Genomic DNA, 17,362 nt, shown 5'->3' with positions numbered 1-17,362 from the left:
GTCTGGCAACATATAAAGAAGTATTCCTGGCTTCTCATTGCCTTAGGAATATATATCCTGTTGTATCTATAGATAAAAGTTTAATGCTGTTGTTTCTGTTTCTGACCACTAGAGGACAGACAGAACAAGTAAATAAGCAAACGGGTGCACAGCCACAGCTTTCATCAAACTACCATAGTTATGGTTCATACACACACAATCAAATAAATGCCAACAGAGACTAACATTTCATAAATATGGCTTTATAACTCTGTAACCACCAAAACACCTGTAATCATAGTAACTGTACACAAAGACTATGACAACTACAACCTCAAGATGCTTATACATTACAAATGCAAGAAAAAAATAGATTAAAATGTCACTAACAAAAACTAGACTAACATAGCTGACAAACTAAATGAAAATCAAACCTACATACATTTTGTTTAAGGGTTAAATCTAATTTTAAAAGGGTTAAATCTAATTTTAAATTCAAATCAGATGCCAAAATGAACAGTGGTGGGAATGAGATATTATAATGTGTAGCCACGAGACAGTGAAGGAGATAGCATATTAATAATGTAATAATGTTCTTCATACGTTTTCAGCATAAACCACCGTCGTGGTTGAAAACAACAGAGTCACTGTTAATGATATTAGTAACACCTGTGCTTTTTGGCAGATGTCTGCTGTGGTTCTCTAAGGTACACCCAGGATATGCCTGATTGTGGGAAGATGATTTTACTGTAAGTCTTGTGAATTCAGGTATTTTGTCTAACTGTACATATTGTGTGTGTATAGGCCTATTTGTATCCTTCTGCCTAAAGTAGAAATGCATTGTTACCTAACTATATACTCCCCAGTGTAGACACACACTGAGCAACCGTGGCACTTTTAGTCCAACTATGCAGTTGAATCAGCTGTTTTAGCTGTTTTGCTAGCTCTGCAGATCAATGCCCCCCTTGGACTATTAGTCATAGCGGCCCTATTAGCATCTGCTATTAGCATCTTCTCATCAATACCATTGATCAAGCTGCTCTGGCTTCAGGGCACAGCAGGACAGAGGAGACCAGCTGAGAGAGAATAGGACATTAATCTGATAAGACAGTCAACATTAGTCAGATCTCATGCTGGGCATAAATAGCTGTTTCACTAAATGACACAAAGGTCTGCACCATGTACCTAATCTTACAAGCAGAAAGAACAGTACCAAAGAACGTGCCAAACATTTACTCAAGTATGATGATGTACTTTCCCTCTTTGGTTTATATAAAAACAGATTATTTGGTGTTTTAGACTCTGGCACAAATAATATTCAAAAGGTCACTGTAGGAATATTTGAATTTTTTTTTTTACAAATTTCTATCTTTTTTTTTTAGATGAATGTTTAATTGAATAATCAAAAACAAAAACCCTATTTGACATTTTTTTCTTTACAATAATAAATCAATAACAAAAAAAAAAAACATCCAAAAACCCACTGTTCTGTATTGTTTTCTTTGCAGTTGTCAAATATTAGGTATTAACTTTTATTTATATGTCACCTTTTGTAAATTGAAAGTGATCACTAAAAAGGGTGATAATAAGATAGCTCGGTCTTTTATTATATCGTTTTCATGGTGCTATTTGAAATTTTACATCTGGGATTGGGGATTTTGGTGTTTAGTTTGACAACAGTATATCTCCCTCTGTCATTACTCCTTCAAACCTGCAGATGACAGCAGTGTGCTGATGACCTGACAATTACTAACACAAGATCAGTGATGTCTGCAAAGCCAAACCAGTGTCTGAACTTCTTCTGTCTTCGGTTACTAACCATTATTTCATGTGGGTTTGAACCTGTGTGTTATTATTAGCTGTGGATTTTCCGATCTTTGTGAATGTTCTTCATTAGAGAGTGATTTTCCCTCCACTCCTAGAAGTTCAAAGCAGCTGCAGGCCACATCGTCTCAGCCATTGTACTTATTTGTGAAAAGATGCATGTAATCTTTTTCATCTGACATGTGAAAAAGTCTACAAAGTAGAGTCACTGGCTGTGAGACCAATTATAGCCATTAAGAGCACGAAGCAAGTACACTCCCCACTCCTTTGTGCTGTGTAAATAAGGCCAAGAATTAGTAGAGCAATTAGCCAACAAAGTGACACAATGCATCACAGCAGCCCTAAGTCATCAGACCAAATGGCAAAAAGTTTTTTTGCTGTAATCTTCTTATATTTACTTACTATATAATCATTTATTTTCCTTACAATCAAATCATATATGACGTATTTTTGTAGGTTATGTGAAACTGTGTGAATATTCAAGCAGAAAGAATTTTATCTTCTTCTATCATGTACCAGCAGTTTAGTCAGAGACTTGTGTGTTATATTTGTAATGGCTAATACAACCTAGAGCAGGAGTAGCCCTCGAGACTTGTAAATGAACTTACTTGTGAAGAATTAGTGGAGTTTGCTTTTAAACTTACTGTTACTTTAGATTTGTATTTAGATTTGAACCTAACTTGACATAAGTTCATAAATTCAAAACCTATTTTTAAAAAAACTGCAGCAATAACACTCATTGCCTGTAGGTGGCGACTAAAATATGATCCAGTGTTTAGTTTCACACGTAAAAGTCTTTAAAGGTTTTATCTTTTGTCATGACTGTAAAGTAAACACTGAAGAGGCAGCATTATCTTTACAAAGTAATGTACTGAGAACGTGTGCTGACATGTGATTGGCTAAGGCAGCGCGTTGAGAGATGATGTCATGTTGCCAGAAAAGTTGAGCCTGCTTCATACATGTCCCATTCACTTGTTATGAGGTTTAGAAACATCAAACTTTGTCAAATAATTTCTTCAACAAAGGAATGACCTTGAAACAACAACTTTTTTTGTGCTCTCCTCTCCTCAGCTGCATAAATGTAGTTCAAACAAAATCAAGGAAAAGCCTTGAGAAGAGCAGAGCAGCTTTCCTCCTAGGAAGAATCTGCTAAATGTGACCTTTTGCATCAAATACATAAAAATCCTGAAGCTGATTCAGATATTTTACAAATTTCTGTATGAGCTGATGAAAAACATCAATTTTAACAGTATACCATAGTTACTTGTTGGGACTGAAAGGTTTTTCAACAGAAACTGAATGGTCACACATACACACAGCGTACGGTCTTCACTGCTTATTTCTACAGTCTCTCTACTATGAAAGGAAGCATATCTGCAGGGAGCAGAGGCCACGCACACACTCACGTACACATTCACTGAACACACACAGAGTTTCAAACTCACACTCCCAAGTTCCTGAAGAAGTGCTGTGTCAGCAAGGGCCTACTGTTTACATTTGCACACACATACAGCATCTTCAGATTTCATAGCAGTGAGGTGATGTGAACAGGACTTATTCTATTATTGAATTATTGCTCACTCAGTACACTTCTTTCTCTGTCACTGTTTAATTCACATAAATCTAACTCAGCATCATCGGCCTTTTATTCCTCCTTCCTTTTACAGCAATGAAAATTTGTCCGGATCAACAAATAATTCAATCTAATAGTATCTAGTTTTCAAATGTTTTGAATTTGTAACTGCAGAATGAGATCTGGTTGATGTTAGAAATGAATGAGTGAGTTCAATTTGAGTTTTTCAGCAACATAATCAGAAGTGCACATTTACAGCTGCAGCTTGGGTTTGAGTGTTTGACGCAGGCCGAGCCCTGAGTGTCAGTCAGCACAGACCACTGCTGTAGCTGGCTAAGTTAGGCTGCTAACTTTTACAAACATATCCAACAAAAAAAGCGATGAACTGTATGAACAACAACCATTTGCTTTGAGTATTGATGCATTTTACTGGTGGCGGTAAATGTTGAAAAAAATTCCAATGGTACTGACGCAACAGTACTTGTAGGACGTGTCCAAACTCAGCAGGTGTTTCCAGCAGCTGCAGTAGGTTAGTTTACCTACAATGAAGAGTCACTCCAAGCATGTAGATAACACGTGTGTGCACCGGAGTCTGCTGTGGGGAGCCTGTGATAACTTGCTTTGTTTACTGCGTCTATTCTTTCGGTTCCTAATATACCCTGATTCTGCAGTGAACATAAGTCACTTTACTAATTAAATGTTAAGCATTTGTTAAAAGGACAATACTGTATAAAGGCTATTAAGGACACTGTGACAATCTCCATCTCATCTTCCCTGCCACCTTTTACAGTATCGCTTTTCATTTTTTTCTATTTCTTTCTCTTTGAATCTTGCTGCCATCTTTTCACACCCATATGCATCCTCTGTTCATGCCTCTTTCCCTGTCGGTATTTTGTGTTGGCACGAAAACAAATGCGTGCCGTGTCAGCTTTCCTAATGCACGAATAGGATCATCAATGTGAGCCACAAGCTTGGCAAGCACACACTGACGCAGTCACGCCCACATGCACAAACACACAACATGCACTGGAAGAGAGATGAAGCTAGAGAATCTGAGCCCTGAGAGGTGCAGAAAAGAGGAAATAAGAACAGGAGAGAGAGAATGGCACGCACAGCTTGGCATTTAAACTGAGGATTTCCTCTCTGTACCTCGTCTTCCCTCCACTCTTTGTGTTTACACAAGGAAAGACTGCTTCACATAGCTTTGAATGCATAGTTGAGAGTGTGTTTGTGCATGTGTGTATATCAGCCATCATTTATGTTACAGTCAAACCTAAAATTTATAATTCGAATCTTTTTGTGTTTTCCGGAGGAGCGGTTTGCCTTAAACCTTCACTTGAATTGTCATGAGTCCCTCTGGGGACTTCCCGCCAGAGGACTCTTATTTTGTGTGGCCTTCCTGTTTCCCCTGTTCTGGTCCCTGGTGGCTTTATGTTGATTATCTGTGTTATTAGTTTCACCTGTCCCCGTTATGTTCACCTGAGTTTGATTACCTGTTGTGTTCTCCCCTACTTATAGCTCCCTTCTTCCTTTGTCCCTTGCCGTAGCATTAGTGGTGATTAGTTATCACTAGTTGCTAGTAGCTTAGAGATTAGTTGCAATTAGTTATAGTTGGGGGTTTGGATTTTTAAGTTAGTTTTCATAGCGACCGTCTCACCCGGTCTTAGTTTCGACCGTCTCATCCGGTTCTGTCAGAGTGTTGTGTTTTGTGCCCTGGAGTTTCCCAGGAGGAAATAAATCCCTTTGTCCTGCATTTGGGTCCTCACCTCTCCTCCTTCACACCACACCACCCACACGTGCGTGACATGAATAACCTCAAAGTGAATACTTTCCTATAGTTTTTGTTTATTTGGCTCCAGTCAAATTTAAGAACTAACAGTGTTAAAGAAATTAACTTGCATAGACATTTTTGGAGCCACTAAACAATATCCCAGCATTATCAACCTCTGTTGTGCCTTGCTGTGCTGTCAGCAGACTGTCTTCCTGTGGCATTTTAGCCAAAAGGTGATGGATGTTTCTAGCCTCCTCTTTGCTCCCTCTGGGGGAATTTCATATTTAAGACACCACCACAGTCAGCAGGCCTGAGAGAAAACAGAACATTTTCTTTTTTTAAAATTTTATTATCTTGGCTTTTACCTGACTGATATGTCTCTATCTTGTATCAGCTGTCAAACTTTTTATCTTTTCACTGTTTTATACAGCATGTCCTGTAGAAAAAGGTTGGAAGTGGATGGTCCTCAGGTTGTACAGCTCTGCATCATAAACTGTAATAAGATGGAGGATGTGACGGCCTGCCTGAAGTGAGGCCAACACTGGCTGCTGCATGGGTTGATTTTATTTTAGGTAGATATTGTCACACTGATTTCTGAAGTTTCTTTTTAATGGGTTATAAAAACTGGTGCATTTGGGAGGATTTACAGCCTTTGATTCACAACCTGATAAAATACATTAAATTAGCAAAAATGCATAACCACTGTGCAAGTGATCACCAGTGTGTTAGACTCTTCAGTAGATGAACAGATAATTGTCAGTGTTAGTTGAAGATGCTGCTACAGATGTGAAGCATCTGCACATCTTAAGCGCATTGTATATACCGTATTGTCCAGAATATAAGTCCCACTTTTTTTCACTCCTCTGGTTTGTCCTGCGACTTATGTGTGTATTTACACATTTTGTCGCGTAGCCTCTAGCGTTAGATGGCGCTGTTGACTCAACTGAGATAATATCAGACCGTCGAAGAAGTAAAAACGTTTCTGTTCACGAGTTTATGTACATCAGTGAAAATACTGGCCAAAATAAAACAAAGAGCTATGCTGCAGATTTCAAAGTTCAGGTGATAAAGTCTGCAGCTGAAACAAAGTTTGCAGTGAGTGTCAACATTCAGACAACCTGAGAGAGGAGGAGGAGACGCCGCTTCATTTTCTCTCACCCCGACGTTGGCACGTTTGTTTAACGTAACTTGACATGGATGAATGAATTTGGTAATGTAGCTACTAGCTTGTTGTTTTGCCTAGCCTACGTTCTCCATAGGCTAATTTAAGCTATAATTAGTATAAATACAAATGCGACTCATACAAGGAAGTGACTTGTATGTGTTTTCCTCTGTTGAACAAGACTGTTTTTGCTAAAAACAGAACTTTTACTTCTGAGCGGCTCGCAGCTGTAGTTCTGTTGACTGACAGTCTCCTCACACTTCAAAGTTTAAGTAGGGCAGTAACACAACATGGAAGCAGAGTATTTTGCAGAGCTGAGTTATTCAGATCCAAGTCAAGTCATCGGGGAGTCAGTTGCAAGTCTCTGGATGCAGAAATGACACTTTGCTTAGCTCTGTGTTTATTTTGTATAAATGTGGCCAAAGCCTGACAGCTGAATATGTTGAAGTCACACTGACTGATGTGGTTGGGTCACGTAGTGATACTGCAGTAGTGTGAGTGTTAAGCCACTGGAGGTCAGGAGAGTTGGTAAACAAATGAAATTCATTCCAGCTGACAGAATTGAAACTAAACACAACTGCTGATCTCCATCAATGAGAAAGCTAGAAACTTCTTACAACCCCCTTTTTACTGAAAAGACACAGGGGTCCATGGGGCAGAGTACACCTTTAAAGCTAAACAAGCACAGTGCAGAAGTACTGCATACAGAATTGATGGGAAACAGTGTTTGAGGAAAACAAAGCTAATAATAGTGCTCCAATACCTGCAGCCCACAGCACTTGGGAAGTCTCAAGGGGCTGCTGCTCAGATTGAGGGTTCCTCCTGATGTGTGTGTGTGGTTTCAGGGAGGGGGGTGGTGGTCAGTGTGCTGGGTCAGAATGCTGGCGAGGTACTTTCAGAGTTTCAGAGACACACGGATCGATAAATGCTTTAAATAGGGACACAAATACTTGTACACAGCATTAATCTCAATAGCTGGATCCTGTTTGAGAAGGAAGCATTTTGCTGAATAGATAGGCCAGATGGCAGCCACACAGAGGTACAGTAAAGTGGTTGGAAAGGCCCAACCAGCAGTCACTGCCTTCGCCAGTGTTAATTAGCAATTGCTCAAAAGGGAAATGCAGACCACAAACACAGGACTACACACAGTGCCAGAAGCTTTGGTTCATTTGGCTTTTGCTAACCCACCTGAGCTGCACCGCTATCGATAAGTAAAAGGCAGATCATAATTGATGCACCTAGAGATTACGTCATGAATCCAACTCTAACAACTTTCTAAAACGTCTTGTGAAGCACCGTAACATGTGTTGTTGCCACTGAACACATCTAATAACACACATAATAACTCAGGTCAGGGGAGACCTTCAAAATGATGCATGGTTGGAGCTCTCTGCCTTGTTCTTTCCTCCAGTACTTTTTCTAATAAATTTAAAACTTCTTACAGAGTTTGGCAATTTTTTTTTAATATGGGATATTTGACTGTAGACAGACATTAAAGCGGCCCAGTTATTCCCTGCCTTTTCCTCTAGTTGCACCAGTGGGCCCAACATTTCTGTTCATCAACATTCTGGCACACAATTTGGTACAGACACTCATGGTTCTCAGATGATATAGCCTAATAACTTTGGCGATCCCTGGATCTTTCGCATTGCACCACCATGATATTATGAGTATATGAACATATGAGTCAGCTCCAAGCCTATGCATGACCACATGGCCTGTTTTTACGCATTGCATTAATGCCTTCTGATCAGTAGACAAGCTCTTATATTTAGTATGTGTAAACAGCATCGACCTGCTGAAGACACAACTTTAATATAAGCTTCAGGTTGTCACCTATTTCTGGGACAAAAATCATGAGTGTCTTAACCTACAACAAACTCTGTCTTGTGTGTGTGTGTGTGCGCTGCCTTCAGGGGATTTGCGTCCATGTCCCGGGACCTGTAGTGGACAGCTTGCGGCTGGATTGATAGAGTGACGTCAACGCGCCGCTACCTCTCACCGAGGGCAGGATTAGACGGGAGCAGCAGAGACAGCGCTCCGGTAATCTCCCGGTAATAAATGGGGGGAGACGGGCACGTTTGAAACTACCGCTGCCAAGAGATAGGGGCCCCTGAGACTCGTGCGAAGACCCCTGCATTTGAACCATGATGGGACGCTTCGTGACGGCGCTGCGAACCGACGCGCCCCGGACAGGTAAACGCAGCAGGTAAGCAGGGTGAACTGGTCTCAGGAGGATTTACTTCGGCAAGGTGTTCACAGGCTGCACTGCTCGTCTGTCAACAACTGCTGCTGTTTTATTTTTACTGCTTCTGTCAGCTGCGTGCGTGTAGGTTGCACCTCCGGAGATTATGGACGGATGATCTTTATAGTCCGTCCAAAATTAAGGAAAGATGCCAAGTTAAGCTGCGTGTAAATTATACTGCATTTCATTTGAAACGTTCTGGGGCTTCATATCCAGAGTCGCAGCTCCTCTTCGGTACTTGTGGGTGTCAGGGATGCAGAGGATCATGAATTTATCTCCCTCAGCTGTTGTTGACCCACCTGTGGTTCAACTGGGAAATTTTCCAACTTTCCAATGCACAGAAAAAAAAAACATAATTAGAAGCAAAGCTCTCAAACAGGAAGGCGACTGCTAATTATTTTCACAAACACAAATCTCAGACTATAGAGGCTAAAGTGCCTTATGATGATTTGCACTGGCACAGCTTATTTTAGGCTCCACCTCACACTGTATACAGTCATGATAATTTAGGAAAGCCAGTGCATCCGCCTAAAGCTCAGTCTGCACAGTGTTCAATGTGCTTTTTAGGCTTAAGTGTTTGAATTACATTTAATATGATTTTAAAGCATTTTCCATTTATCTTTAGGGCAGAAAATGAGGAGAAAAGAGGCGGCCCGTGTCTTACCATGGCCTAAGGCCTCCTAGGGGCATTTATGGTTTGGCTGTCATCTACTTGGCACCTGTCTCTAAATAACCAGATTACACCCATTGTGAACTGGGTCTGTAAAGGTTGTTGGATACTAAAAACCCACAGGCAAGTTTGTAGCCGCCCTGTTACTTTTACCGCTACCGGTTTTAAGAGTAAATTCACCTTACTTAGCGGATCCGTGTGAATTGAGGTCCGGTAACTTGTTAATGGTCAGTGCGGCTTCCTCCGCTGACACCGCTGCGATGACAAAGGCGCCTCTGAAGTTTGCGGTCTTTGTTAGGTAGGAGATTTTTTTTCCTTGCTCAATTTGTGCTTGTGTGTGTGTGTGTGTATGAGAAACAGTCTTTGTACACTCAATCGGCTGCAAATGCTCAGTGAATAGAGACAAAAGACGACAAAGAAAGTTTTGGTTCTGCACTACTTGGGTCGAACAGTGCAGGTATGTGACTGCAAGTGTGTGTGTGTGTGTGTGTGTGTGTGTGTGTGTAGGCGGTGCACTAGGGTTGAGAGAGACAGTACCACTACCGGACACGCGAGAGAGAGAGAGAGAGAGAGAGACAACATTGCTGGTTGGAAGTACGCGAGGCAGATGTTTCTTATGTGAGCAGCAGACGCACCGCCGTGCGTCTTTACGCTCAGAAATCATCCAGCCCCGATCCCCTCACCGCTACTCTGTCTTGTTTGTCCCACAGCAGCCTCACCTGCGGAGCCATAGCGGAGGACAGCGAAGCCTCTCAGCGGACACTTTGCTGACTGGGACGCACAGGCTGATACCTCGCTGTACTTTATCATGGAGGAGAGCGGGGCAGAGTAACTTAGAGCAGCATACAGTATCCACAACCAGGCTGTCAGAGAGAAGACCGAGCTTCACGATGACCCGTTAAATTCCTGCCACCGATGCTTTCTCTGGAGAGTGGATTGACCATCTCCTAAGCGCAGAGGGAGACGAGCAGAGGCCTTTACTCGTTTATTTCAGTCCTCAGATGGACCGAGTGCCCTCGGCACTGGCCGCGAAGATGCGCTGGATCACGTTAGTCCTTGCCGGCTTGACTTTCTGGGGCAAAGTGACTATTTGTAACTGCTTCGACTATGAGGAGCCAGATTATGTTTATTATGAAGAGGAGCGAGCAGAGAACATTGACTACAAAGACCCATGCAAAGCTGGTGAGTCCTGTGTTCACGTTGTTCTACTTTTAGATTATTTACACTAAAGCACGAGGAAATAGTATTTTGGGTGTTTGTGCGCTTCTGGTCGTAGAGATCTTAAAACCTCTTACCGAGAGCGCGGGCCCCCAGGCGGCACGTGTTTGTGTGTATGAGATATGACAGCGCGCGCGCGCCTGTGTGTGCATGTGTGTGTGTGCGCATCAGTCCAGATGCCCCTTTATCCCGACCCGTCACAACCGATAAGTCAGTGTGCGCGGTTGTCCTGCGGGTGGATGCCACGTGCAGCCCGGCGAGGGTCTCGCTAAGCCCGTTTCCTCCTCGAGATGCACTTTTCACTGGCACACACACACCTTCAGCGCGTGCATCACCTGTAGGCGAAATGTGGACTCTTAACATGTAAATGGGCAGGCTGTGTATGGGCACGTGAGTCTGTGCCCAGATGTTAAACCAACCTTCAAGGAAGATGAAACATCTGGAATCAGATACATCAAAACACGCGCTGATGCTCTCTGTCTGTCTGTCTGTCTGTCTGTCTGTCTCTCTCTCTCTCTCTCTCTCTCTCTCTCTCTCTCTCTCTCACACACACACACATACACACACACCGTCGTCAGATTTTATAAGTCAGTTAATGACAGGCTGGGAGCTGCTGTGGAACATCAGCGTAACCATGTTTGGTTTAAACTCACCATAAATGTGTTTATGTGTTTTCTACACGTTAGACACAACATTCATGCAGTTACATTGTAAAATGTCCATTTTCTCAACAAATTGCTTTCACATATATAAAGTGCTTTATTTAGCTACACCCTAAATGTAGTTTTTTTTTTTCCTCCATAGGTCTTTTAGGTGAGTCATGTGTCTGTGGATGGTGTCTGTGCACTCCACCCAAATGAACTCATATTTTTAACACAAAGCCTGGAGATTCACTTAAGATTATATGCAGTGCGTTGTATTAAAATGACCCTTCTTTTCTTATTTCTTTTATGACATATTGTATGTAACAAATAGATGTTTAAATGTCATTAATTTATCTGTGCCTAAGTTTGAGAAGAACCTTTATCCTCATGTAATATAATACCTGATTTTCTGGACTGACACCAAAGCACAACTTTTCCAATATCTTCGCTGTGTTCATTAGTGTGGGGATAGCGACAATGTTCATTTCATGAAATAGGACGAACCTCTCAGTGTATCAGTGTGTTTTGTATTAACATACTGTAAATATACTGCATTCTAAATATAGCAAAGTATCATCATTTAGATTAGATTGTCAGCTTTTATCCTGGACAGTTGTTGAAACTACGCATACAGTGGCTGTAGCAGATGAGCATGGAAACGGACACAGGTTGATGGAGACTTGGTTGATACTGAAGTGTCAGTATCGAGGCATAGTTGGAGGCCCCAAATCTAGCACTGTTTTTGAGTGTACAGATGTGTCAATCTTTTATTCATAATTATTGCTTGTTGTTCGTATCATGTAGCAAAGCTGAAAGACTGGTAAGGATTGTTGGTGTTGCTTAATTCTTCCTGGCATCATTCCTCAAGAGCAGGTGGAGGAGTCCCACTCCTCTCCTCTCTCCTCCTCTCCTCTCTCCTCTCTCCTCCTCTCCTCTCCTCTCCTCTCCTCTCCTCTCCTCTCCTCTCCTCTCCTCTCCTCTCCTCTCGTGGTGCTGCAAGACAAGTAAGCATCTTCTTGAGTACAGATTTTTATTTTAGTTGCACCTTGTCTGACTTAGTGTATGTGCATAAGTGTGTGTACATGTACTGTATAATCGCATGTTTTAGTGGCACTTTGTGGCACTGACATTGTCTGTGATGACACATGAGACTGATAAGAACTCCACCCAGTGCAGTGAGTGTCCACGCGCTTGCCAACAAACATTCCCCACATACCGAGTACTCAAACCTGACAGTCCTGACTTGTGTGTGTGTGTGTGTGTGTGTGTGTGTGTTTGTTTGTGTGTTTGTTCATGTGCATGTCAGACTGATCCCTGTGTAAGTGATTTTATGTTGATACTGTGGTCCCATGACTCTGTGGCTTTTAGTTATACTGAGATCTTAGTAAGAAGTGTGTCTGTGTGTGTGTGTTTGTTTGGATGGAAGCCCGGCAGGTTACAGGGAGACAGTCAGTCTATATGTGTTTGAGTAACTGAGCGACTCTTGTAGGTTAAAATAACTTGGTGAGAAAACACAAGCAATGTTTTTATTTTCTCGAATTAGTGTATATAAAGAATCTATTTATACTCACATGTTTAAATGCCTCAAAGCAAATGTGCACACATGAGTATCCCATTTTCCAGAGCTATTACCGCTTTCTCTTTTTTAAATTTTTGGTGCACATTCCAAATAATATGCATACATGCATTGGACACATTACAAACCTTTTATTGTAACACTTTCCATATTGCTGTTTTAATGGAGTCACTCACCTCAGGATGATTGTAAGTGTTCCCGTGAAGTTGAAACATTTTCAAATCAAGCGTAAGTGTCTTTATGGCAGTTCACTCCACCTGGATCAAATCGATTTTTTTGTTCACAATTCTCCATTAACGTTTTATGCATTCATGCCATCTCTGATTATTCATTTTGTGTTAATTATGGATGCACTAGGCCTTTGGGATTTATCTTCACTGACCTTCACTTCTGTTCCTTTTACATTTTCTCATAACATGCTTCTGAATGAGCTCGTTTTATTGCATATGTATGTACAGGGGCTACATAGTGTGAGGGTTGGTGCTGAAAACAGCTGACAGAAGATGGATCAGTTAACAAAATCATCTCAGCTAAAGGTCCATTCAGTAGCTGTCATGGAACCCTCGGGATCCTTTTCTACATTATTCTGACCACATGAAGGTTATTGTTCTTGTTCTAAAAGTGAAGATACATTTAAATTTAAAAAAAGTACATGGTGTGGCATGTATTTGCATGACAGGCATCTTGTGAAGTATATTAGAAAATGATAAAAAGTTTAATTTAAAATACAGATTAACTGATAATGCAATAATTGTTAGTTGCATCCTTATCATCAACCCTTTTGTCAGTGTGTAGAGAGCTGGTGGTGGTGTCTTTCTGTGTGTGTGCAGCTTGTAAGAAGTGGAAGAGCAGCTCATTCCATGCCTGACCCTGTGGCATCGGTCTGAGTGGTTGGTATTCCGCCTCCTGTTTTTGCTGGGAAAACACAAGGGGAATATTTGGCTGTCTGCTTATCTCCTCCAAGTCCCGCACTGGTAGACAGGAGAACACACACTTCCAGGCCTTTGTGAAGTGATTTCCCTACGTGAACACACACAGGCACACGTACGCACACACTTAATACACACAAACGCAGAGCTCCCTCCATTCACCCGTGCTTATCTCTTCCTGGTTGTCTGCATCCTGCTACTCAGCTGGAGGTGACACACACACGCGCACGTACACTCACACATATGCATGTGCACGAGCTCTTACGCTCACTCAAGAGTCATTCATGCTTCCTTCCAAATCACTGTTCTCATAAAATGCTCACACACACACATCGAAAGCTAAACAAACCTGAGTATCCGAATGAAGCTATAGGTCATTTCTTCAGGAGTGACCCTAGGGTCCAACTGCTTGTTCTGTTCTTCAAGTACAATAGTGGTGTATCACAGAAGTAAGCAAAAACACAACGCAAAATACATTTTCTCTTAGACATATCTTTGAGCTTAAATATTACAGCTTAAGTAAATATTCACATTTGAAAATGTAAAGGGTGGTGGTTTGTTCTGTTCCTTGTGTACAGCCTAGGACTTTGATTTAGAAGAAACAGCAGGGATGTAGCTTAACTGTAATAAATTTTCCCCATAGTCTGCGGTTTCTACACAGGGACCGGAGAACAAAGTCATGTGAAGAGTTGATTTAGTGTCAAATTCATGGTCAGTGTAACATGAGCATAAGCAACATGACCATCACAATATCCATGAAAAGCTTGAATCAGGATCTTCCATTTAAGGGACAGCCTCCACCCCACTTCTGCATTAAGTGTTTTCACCTTGGCGGATGTGCACATGTAACTGATAGTGATCAAATCCAGCTGCTTCTTTTTAGTGGAGGGTATCAATGGGTATGGTTACATTTTTATTGATACCTATTATTTTTATTGATATACTATATGCTTATATACTTATATTCCCAATGAACGCTCAAATGTCTCAAAACAAATGTGCACGGATAGTTAGTTTATACATCAGATTTGGGAAAGCATGTTAAACTCCACATGTTGTGGGAAGAGCAGAAAATTGCTTGATTTTCCGACATCAAAAAAAAAACTATCAAACCACCACAGCCAACTGTGCTAAGTCTTTTTTTTAAAGAAAGTATTCAACATACACGTCTTTGCCTCAGTTTGTGCCATCTAGAAACAATCTGCACATATCCATGTGAATGTGCCTTCATTTACTTTGTACACAATCTCCATTTCTACTACAAAGTGACTTTGCATTTATTCTGATCACACCTTTGTAAATCCAAAAATTAAACAGAATTTGCACTTAGATTCTAGACAGTAACTGAAATTGGGTGAGATAAAAAAAGTAGATTTTTTTTTTTTGCCTGGATCAACTGTGATTTCTTTTTGAATGGTCCACTATTTATTCTTTCAATTAATCAACACCAAGACGTATTTTTTTGTATTTGTGTCATTTCTCAGTAAACATGTACATCTGTGTTAAATGCAGTTAGAGCAGCATGATGTGTAAAATATAACTGTAGTCTGTGCAGACCTGTCACAGTTTATTGGGAATGTTGTGACTCAGGTGATAGCTGACTCTGACTATCTCACAGGGCATCTAGAAATTGCATCCTTCAAAGAGGTAGGCTGAAAGTACACAGATCTGAGGTCTTGGCTTGTGAGATATTACCTCTGGCTATGCAATGTGAGGTTGATGCTAGCTAACTATCTGCCGATATCAGGCTGATCGCTGGTCAGCACAAATATTGCAGCTGAATTAGTTTGCCGTCTTTCCATTTCTGCACTGTATGTGCTCAAAATGATCAAGTGGTCAAAATGATAAAGTGAGAGCTGAACTTAAACGAAGCAGTCCATGTGTTTGCAACATGCATTATGGTATATCATCAATTTTTTTTTAATATAGGTCCAACTATAGCCTCCACTTTTGAATTCTGTGCATTCACAAAGTGTTTCCCAAACAGATGTGCGTGTGTGTGTGTGCCTGTGTCCCTGTATGCTATTGATGTGTTTTGAGCTTTTCAGTTATACAGTGAAGCCCACCATGTTGTGACAATGAACTGCAGCTACTGTTCACCCCTTCCCCCATTCCTTGGTAGGAAGGAAACTAGAGCAATATGTGTATGTGTGTGTGTTTGGCGCTGTAGCTGCATTTTGTGTGTGTGTTAGTGAGAGAGTGAGCGGCTCACTCATATTATATTAAACAGGATTTTCCCGAGCAGAGTGCTCCTGCCACTGAGCTTCCGAAGTCTTCCTCAGGATTCCCGCCTCAGCACAAACTCTGCGGCCGTGCTGAGAGCCGACTGTTTGTCTTGGAGCGTCATTGTTCCGGAGCTGCAGTAGCCATGAGTCAGCACCGCCATCATTCTGCCCACCTGCTACGCATTGCTCAATTATTAAATGTCTGGGTGCTTTTATGTCACCTAGCTGCTCCTAATGGTATTTTTAGCAGCAAAATCATTCACATGCATTATTGGCTGAGGAAAGACCCCTTTTTCCTTAAAGTCAAGTTCAAAGTCAAACTATTTTTTCCATTAGGTTCATATTTTAATTATTATACATGCAAATATTTGGTAGTAACTAGGCTTTTTAATTATGTTTCAATTCAATTCAATTCAATTTTATTTGTATAGCGCCAAATCACAATACAAATCATCTCAAGGCACTTTACAAAAACTAAAACTAAAAACCCAACAATTCCCTTATGAGCAAGCACTTGGCGACAGTGGAGAGGAAAAACTCCCTTTAACGGAAGAAAAAACCTCCAGCAGAACCGGGCTCAGTTTGGGCGGCCATCTGCCTCGACCAGTTGGGGTGAGTGGATAGAGCAGAGAGAAAAGAACAGCAACAATAAACAACAAATAGACACTGCAAGTTGGTGGGGCCAGTAACTGCACATCAGCGATAAACAGCTCCAGGACCAGGGACACCTGCAGAAGGTACAGAGAGAACAGAGAGAGAGGGAGAGAGCACAAACTAGGGGAGAGAGAGAGCACAAGGTTAGTAACATTCAATGATGTTAAAATGCTCATGCACATGCATAATCAGTGGCTACTCTTGTGTTGCTTTAAAGTTTCATGTAAAACAAAGACCCACGCTTTGTCTCAACTAGCACACAGTCCAAACACATTCAGGTTGGGCTTAGGTTAATTGGTGACCATAAGTGTGAGTGTTTCTCTGTCTCTATGTGTCAGCCCTGTTACAGACTGGCGACCTGTCAAGGGTTTTCATTTTGTACGTGTTGATATGGTGAACCTCTGCGTGCACACCCAGGACACCATGAGGATAAATCGAGACATGACTGTGCCCAATCACACCATCTGGCCCAAACCCATAACCTGCTGAAGAAGAATCTCAGCAGTGAGATTAGATGGTTACTATAGACCAGCTCTGTGTGTGTGTGTGTGTGTGTGTGTGTGTGTGTGTGTGTGTGTGTGTGTGTGATATTATGATATTCTCTACCAAACATTTGTTACCTATTATCCCATTGACTTTAAATGGCCGAGCTGTCTTTAAGTTGCACTTCTTTTAAGTCATGGATGTTTCTTTTATATTTACTGTATAGCCTAATTATCTGTATTTTAAATTAGTTACAAAGCAACAGGGCCTGGTTTTGTAAGTCAATAACTACCTTAAATTAAATTATTTCTAGCTTAACTTTATGTTTTACTCAATTAATTTTAGTTCCACTTTTCCCTCAGAATGATGTTTTAGCACCCCAGGACATACAGTGGTGTGAAAAAGTGTT

General features: G+C 41.2%; 1 protein-coding gene across 2 annotated transcripts in view; it reads left to right on the top strand.

Moving 5' to 3' along the window:
• The first annotated feature begins 9,806 nt into the window (after positions 1–9,806).
• tll1 (tolloid-like 1) overlaps positions 9,807–17,362 on the top strand; it is a 36,391-nt gene continuing 28,835 nt past the window's right edge. For both annotated transcript variants that reach the window (XM_026303979.1, XM_026303978.1), the window contains exon 1: positions 9,807–10,406. In XM_026303979.1, coding sequence (XP_026159764.1) covers positions 10,226–10,406 — 181 coding nt within the window. In that variant the 5' untranslated portion in view covers positions 9,807–10,225. The remainder of the gene's footprint in view (positions 10,407–17,362) is intronic.

Source organism: Mastacembelus armatus, chromosome 1 (assembly GCF_900324485.2).
Source record: "Mastacembelus armatus chromosome 1, fMasArm1.2, whole genome shotgun sequence".
Classification (NCBI taxonomy): Eukaryota; Metazoa; Chordata; class Actinopteri; order Synbranchiformes; family Mastacembelidae; genus Mastacembelus; species Mastacembelus armatus.
This window is presented reverse-complemented; position numbering and strand designations above follow the sequence as displayed.